Raw genomic sequence first — 7,569 nt, 5'->3', positions numbered from 1 at the left:
GATGATGTTTTGTCATTAGCAGACAGAGCAGTGTCACAGCCCTTCCTGTGAGATATGCTCCAGACCCAGAACTGAAGGCTTGAGCTACATCATCACAGCATGACAGGTGTCAGGGGCCTAGCAGGAGTCCCCCTTCATGCAGCATATGCTGTGCCATCCAGCCAGTGGTCAGGCACACTGGACTCAGATACGAATACCCTGCTTCCGTTTTACAGAGAAGCCTGCTGCACCAGAGTGGAGGGCATGGCATCCAGTTCCAGCTGCCAGGCCGTGCACTGTCGGTCCCCTACAGAGGAGGCCCCTGGCATCCTTCAGATGGGTGCTTAAGGAGAAAACTCGATTTTTGGGCATGATCAGAGACACCAAGGAACACTATATACAGAAAGGCTCGATCATGGCTCCTAGCTTCAAAAACTTTGCACTGATATGGGTAGATCCAACAGATATTAAGTCTTGCAAAAATAGGACTTATTTAAAGACCAGTAATTGATTCATGATTAATTGGCAACTGAATAACATGAATGAAAGTCCTACAACCTTAGAAACTAAAGTGGCAGTGAGTCAGACTGCTTGGCACAGCCTCACTGCGGAGTCAGGGGGTACAGACAGGCCTTGAAGGTAGCTTTTAGAGCTGAGCAGCATTACTTCTTGTATCCTGCACATTTAAGAGAGAGAAAGAGAGCGAGTGTGGGGAGAGGCAGAGGGAGAGGAAGAAATCTCCAGCAGACTCCCCTTGGAGCAGGGAACCCAATGTGAGACTCGATCCTAGGACCCTGAGATTGTGACCTGAGTTGAAACCAAGAGTCAGACGTTCAACCAGCTGACCCACCAGGTGCCCACCACCCCCAGACTGATTTTTTAACACCTAGAGTTTGAGTCTCCCTGGAAAGTCTGGTGCTGCTTGTGTTTTGACCACAGCTATTCTCCCAGGAGAATAGTCCAGCTCCGGCAGGTAATCATTTATTCCCTGGATTCTGGGGCCCCAGTCAGCATCATAGGGCTGCCTTGGACTGAAGCTCCTCTCAGGGCTGAGGCTGATGAGCCTCTCCACAGCAGCCTGTCCTCTAAGGGTCTGTGCTACAGGGTCTCAGCCGGGACCTCCTGCTGGACGGTACACTCAGCCAGCAATCCCGGCCCCCTCCTCCTCAGCCCTGCGCAGAAGCACATGGTGAGCACAGGGGTCCCAGGGCAAGGTCCCTGAGACATGGCCTGTGTAAATGGAGGGGCACAGTCTTCATGAAAATTTGCACTTTGTGTTGTGAGCACAACAACAGGGGCAAACATAGGGAGCTAAGGGGGTTGGAAGGGGCTCCAGAAGGCTTCCTGGTGGTGCAGGAGACAGGCACTGAGAAAATAAGCAGGCCACGGGGGAGAGCTGATGGGAGGACATCACAAGGTGAGAGAAGACCACAAACAGAGGGGATGTGACCTGGCCGCACAAGGGCATGCTGGTGCCAGCTCCTCTGAGTGCTGCACATGTTCAACTTTCCCCTCGTTAAAATTCTGGTAGCTTGAAATTGGCCTCAGTGGAAGTACTTATATCATGGGATTGGCAAATGCTACAAATGAGGACTGATTTGTTTATGGGGAGCAAGCTGACCAGCACAGTGTGGGACGTGTGCATGAGGCACCAGGCACTGGTCAACTTTAGAACTTGGTTCAAAGGAACAGAACTTTATGTTGCAGATCCTGGGCTTCCTTGTGGCACCAAGAAAGCTGTATGCCTTCAGGAAGGGGTATAACCAAGAAGCTGAACGCTGCCAGAAACTTCCAGAACCTTCTTGGGACTTCTCTCTGTCTTGTCTTTATATCATTTCTCTCTCTCCCCCTAAGCTGTCTCTGTATCCCTGTTCCAGGGAATGTGGTTGACATGGCTCTTAAATTTTAAACATAACCGCTTAACTCCTGGAAAAGACTTATTTCTCCTTCTCTGTTCTAGTTCCAAAATGTCCTACAGAAAAACTGGGATTCACTCCCTTTGGCCATGTATTTGCTGCCGGACCAACCAGTGGTGGCAGGGGAGGCGTGCTTTAGGGAGGTAACTGAAATTGGTCCTTATTCAGTCGCAAGCCCATCCCAGAACCAATCTACGGTGGCGGTGGCTGAAGGTCACAAGATCACTGCTGCTTCCAAGAGAGCCAGGGGGAATGTGTGGGGCTGGCAGTCCAGAAGGAAGGAGGTATGAGGCAGAAAAGCAGTAAGCATTGAAATGGAGAAGAATAGAAGGTAAGCCGATAAGGTGGGCAGACAGTAAGGTGGGCAGACGTCTGTGTGGCAGGCTTGGGCTGACCCCAGCAGGTGACCCAGGCCCAGGGTGGGGCTACCTGGGGAGGAGAGCCCTGCTCAATTTCTGGGGGCTTTGGTTTGGTTTGGTTTTGGTTTTAGTTTTGACACTGGCTGAATTTTTATTACTTTTATGTACAGAAACCTCAACAGTGTTCACTGGGCCCAGTTGGGTGGCCAGTGCTTTATCCTTTGCCCTTTCCAGCTTGGACACAGGATGTTGCCTCCCAGTGATGAGGGATCCCATCCTGTCTGCCATGTGCAGCTGGTCCTGAAGGCTCCCACCAGTTAGCCAGAGCTCCACCATCTTCCAAGCTGACCTGTGTGAGCTTGGCAAGGGGTGAGGTCTTCCTGTGGATGGGACACCTGGCCTGCCTCCCCCTGGACAGTGCACTGCTCTAACAACATGAGCAGACAGTGTGCTCGACGGGATCCACGTCTTGCACAACCACTGCCAGCTGAGCCTCCTTCCTTCCACCAGAGTGGTGATGGGATCCACATCTCCTTGGGGGACAGGTGGCCTCTGAGTGGGGCATCTAGGCCAGCAGCCTCTGCTTCTTCTCTGGCTTTTCCCTTGGTCTGTATCTGTGAGCCAGCTGCCGCAGGGGAGCAGTTGTTGGGCGGTCCAAGGCTGGGTCCTACTTAACCGCAGGAAGCACTTTCAGACCATGCAGCCGCCAGCACCGTGTAGTGGGGCCATTGACATTCTCCCTCTCCCTCTGCACCCCCCACCCACACTGACTGTGCTCTCTCTCTCAAACCAATAAATAAAATCTCTAAAACTAAAATTAAATACACTTTCAGGGGATCCCTGGGTGGCTCAGAGGTTTGGCGCCTGCCTTTGGCCCAGGGCGCGATCCTGGAGACCCGGGATCAAATCCCACATCGGGCTCCCGGTGCATGAAGCCTGCTTCTCCCTCTGCCTGTGTCTCTGCCTCTCTCTCTCTCTCTCTCTCTCTCTCTCTGTGACTATCATAAAAAAAAAAATTATTAAAATAAATAAATAAATAAATAAATAAATAAATACACATTCAGAAAAGGACTAATAAGTGAACAGCTCAAAGAGTTTTCACGAACCAAACAGATTATATCTGTTTATCCAACACATGAATCCAGAAAGAAAATTATGTCAATCCAGGAGGACCCCCCCCCGCACCCCCCCCCTCCCCCCGCCGCTGCATTGTGCTCCCTCTTGGTCACTAAAAGCTACGGATAAGCACAACCTTTGGTTCTAACAGGATAGATTGGGTTTTCCCTGATTTTATACTCTTGTCTATAAACAGATTCATATGGCCTGTTCTCTCTTGGGTCTAGCACCTTTGGCTCAACATTACGGATGCGATGTTCATCCATCCTGTAGCAAGAAGCCGTAGGTCATTCATCTCAGCGGGCGAGCACACTACACCTGAACTATTCTTCGGTCTAAGAGCATTTGGGTAGCTTGTGGTTCCGAGTCACTGTGAATAGCGCTTCTATGGTCCATCCAATCAGCTGTGAATACAAAACTAGTCCTAAATTCCTTATTCCTAAACTATTAATTTATTTAGTTGCAAGGAACAGGTCAAAGTTTTTAACCAGTGCTGGATGTAGCCAGTCTAATGTGAAGGACTGTGCAGCATGAGACAGAGAGGAAGAACAGAGAGGGAGGGAAAGAAAATACAATAAAAGAGAATAACTTTGCCTCAGGACAAATGAACTCGGTGGCAAGATCACAAAATGCCAAGTGCCTTAGTCTCCGTGGGACACTCTGCCTCCGTAACCTCGTTTCCTTCCCTCACACCCAACCCCATGCAGCAATAAGAGAACAGTGTAATGTTTCATTTAATCCACCATTAACACCACGGTCACACTTCTCTTGGCGTCTGCCCATATTACTGCTTTTGTTGGACAACAAATCCAAAATTTAATTATTCATTTTGCTGAAAGAGACCCTGTTGTGTTTTAAATGGGTCCTCTCTCCATTCCTCCATTCCTTTATCTCTCCAGATACATTTGCCTTTGAGATTGGAATTGAGCCTATTCATTATCTGGGAAGCAAAATAAGAAATAATCCCTACATGAGGCAATGCATAGTGGGTCCTCAGAGTTTGTCAGAAACGCACCCACACGGTTTTCCACTGCAAGAATTTTCCACCTTATTAGAGTTGATATCTAGCCCCACCACTGAATTGGAAAAAAGAACTCTCTTAAAATAAACTGGCAGAGCACTGATGACCGTGCCATCTGCATGAATTATTTTAACTTTGGAGTTTAATGAAGGATGTAGTAGCAAATGTTGTATTCCCATCTCGTGGCTTTACCCATGGCCATATTTCCTGTTTCCCGCTTGAAATTAAAGGTGAATGAATGAGGGAAGCCGGGACGGGGTGAGCCCCCAGCACTCAGTGACTGAACCGTAACAATGGCATTATGCAGACTTCTGGGGGCAGTTAGGAGGCAGGTGGAAATACACGGTCCAGAAACACTGACAGCTAGGCCATTGACTCTATAAGCACTTTAGGACTTTGGGAGAGAAGTTCTGCCAACAAGCCTAAACAATTTTTCTATATTATCAATCAGTTATTTGTTTGAAGAGGATACTGTTTTGAAAAGCTTTTCATTTTAAAGTAGCTTTTGGCCCAGGAAAGAACACTAGACCAGGAGCCCAAAGACCTGTGTGCCAGTCTTGTCTCTGCCACAGGTTAGCTGTTGGACTCTGAGCAGCCTCTCTGGGCCTCTGTTTCTCCACTGATGAGTCTCAAATAAATAAGACAATCAATACAAAAGTATTCTCTATAAACAGCATCGTCCTCTTTCTACCAATGAGTTAAGCTTGTGACAAGATATTTCCCTTGGGAAAGTAACTCTTATAGAAATAATGTGCCAGCTAATAATATAAATGTTTGTGCTCTGTCCTTCTGTTAATTTTTTTATTCTGCTTATGGCTTCTGAGCCATGTGGAAGATCCACATGCACACGTAGGTGAGGCGTCTGGAAACACAGCAGTGCTGGATCTTCCCCCACTATGATCATGGCTTGATTGTTCTACAACCACAGGGTATGACCTGGGTGAGCAGCCAGGGATGGTGCAAAGGAGGATGAGGCAGGGGCCCTGGGCTTCCAGAGTAGAGTCAAACATTTTTTATGGAAAGATAATTTGGAAGAAAGTAAAAAGAGACTAAACTCTTCTCTCATGGAAGGCTGGCAGCCCTTTAGGGACACCTTGCCTGCAATCCCTGCAGGAAAGAACTCTGCAATGGGGTCTGAGAGACCCTGCAATCACTAAATACCAAAATCGTCCTCTCAGGCCTTTTTGGTCAAATGGAACCCAGATGTGATGAACACTTCTAATATTTAAATAGATGTGTATGTAGGTATCAAGTCATTTTTCCAACACCATGGATGACCTTGGACAGCACTGTGGGCCTGAGAACCGGGATGGGAGTGTAGTAAGCAGAGGTAATAGAAATGCTTTGCAGAAAGCCAGCCCAGGTCTGGGTTTAGGGGTAGTAGGTCAGTCTAGTAATGACAAAAAATATAAGCCAATATTAATGCAAGTTAAAGAGTGCAAAATATGGAAACCCATAACTCATGAGTCCAGTATGCTCATTTTACAGGTAGGAAAATAGGCCAGGGAACAAGTAAGTGATTTGTCTGAGATCACTTAGCTGGTGGCAGAGTCACATCAAGGATCCAAGCCCCCCATCTCCTCACCAACCCTCTTCCCCAGCCTTCTTGCTTCTCTCTTCCCAGAAGGGCTCTTGTTTACTTAGCACCTTAATATGCCAGAACTGTGCTAAGTGTTTACATGGATGTCTTTTATGATCACAGTGGTATGAAACTAGAAATTAATTGCATGAAGAAAACTGGAAAATTCATAAACATGTGGAAATTAAACAACATGCTACTGAACCTTTCTGGTGGTGACGACCTCCCCATAAGACCATGCCCCTTGTGAAGGACCTCCTGCACCCATCCCCAGAAAAGAAGAGGAAGCACAAGAAGAAGCACCTGGTGCAGAGCCCCAACTCCTACTTCATGGACATGAAGTGCCCAGGATGCTACAAAATCACCACCGTCTTCAGCCATGCACAGACGGTAGTTCTGTGTGTTGGTTGCTCCACAGTCTTCTGCCAGCCCACGGGAGGAAAAGCAAGGCTTACAGAAGGATGCTCCTTCAGGTGGAAGCAGCACTAAAAGCTCCCTGAATCAAGAGGAGTGGGACACTATCCCAATAAACAGGTTTTGGATTAAAAAAATAATAATAAAATAAAACACATGCTACTGAACAACCGATGGCTCAAAGAAGAAATAAAAAAAAAAGAAAACAGAAAGTACCTTGAGACAAAGAAAAATGAAAATGTAGCATACCAAAATTTGTGGGATGCAGTAAAAGCAGTTCTAACAGAAAACTTCATAGCAATACATACCTACCTCAATAAAACAAGAAAATTCTCAAATAAACAACCTAAATTTGCACGTCAAGGAACTAGGAAAAGAAGAAGGCCTAAAGCTTGTAGAAAGAGGAAATAGCAAAGGTTAAAGAGGAAATAAATGAAATAGAGACTAAAAGGAGAATAGAAAAGATCAATGAAAGTAAGAGCTGTTTCTTTGAAAAAATAAATAACCCTGATGAGCCTTTAGCTAATTTCACCAAAAAAAAAGAAAGAAGACTCAAATAAATAAGACCAAATATAAAAAAGGAGATGTTACAACCGATGCCAAAGAAATACAAAGGATAATAAGAGACACTATGAATAATCATAAACCAACAAATTGGACAACCTAGAAGAAATGGAAAAGTTCTTAGAAATATACAACCTATCAAGATGAATCATGGTGAAATAGAAAATCTCAACAGAGTGATTACTAATAAGGAGACTGAATCAATCATTAAAAGCCTCCCAAATAAAAGTCCAGGACCAGTTGGCTTTATTAGTGAATTCTACCAAATATTCAAAGAAGAGTTAATACCAATCCTTCTCAAATTCTTACAAAAATAAAAGAGGAGGGAACTCATCCAAACTCATTTTACGAGGCCAGCATTACCCTGGTACCAAAACCAGACAAGGATGCCGCAAGAAAAAAAAAAAAAAAAAGACTACAGGCCAATATCCCTGATGAACATAGTTGTAAAAATCCTCAACAAAATATTAGCAAACTGAATTCAACAGTACATTAAAAGGATCATACACTATGATCAAGTGGGATTTAGACCACAGATGCAAGGATGGTTCAATATCTACAAATCAATGTCATCTACCACATCAACAAAATAAAGGAAAAAAACATATGATCATCTCAATA

General features: G+C 45.6%; 1 protein-coding gene across 1 annotated transcript; it reads left to right on the top strand.

Moving 5' to 3' along the window:
• The first annotated feature begins 6,207 nt into the window (after positions 1-6,207).
• On the top strand, positions 6,208-6,505 carry LOC140634700 (small ribosomal subunit protein eS27-like). Its single transcript, XM_072828477.1, has one exon. It carries the CDS (start codon positions 6,208-6,210, stop codon positions 6,457-6,459), a length of 252 nt encoding a protein of 83 aa, XP_072684578.1. The 3' UTR covers positions 6,460-6,505.
• The last annotated feature ends 1,064 nt before the right edge of the window (positions 6,506-7,569 follow it).

This window comes from Canis lupus, chromosome 6, assembly GCF_048164855.1.
Source record: "Canis lupus baileyi chromosome 6, mCanLup2.hap1, whole genome shotgun sequence".
Taxonomy (NCBI): Eukaryota; Metazoa; Chordata; class Mammalia; order Carnivora; family Canidae; genus Canis; species Canis lupus.
This window is presented reverse-complemented; position numbering and strand designations above follow the sequence as displayed.

What these genes read in the sequence shown, in the direction of transcription:
- LOC140634700 (XM_072828477.1), top strand. Translation starts at nt 6,208, where the DNA reads ATGCCCCTTGTGAAGGACCTCCTGCACCCATCCCCAGAAAAGAAGAGG.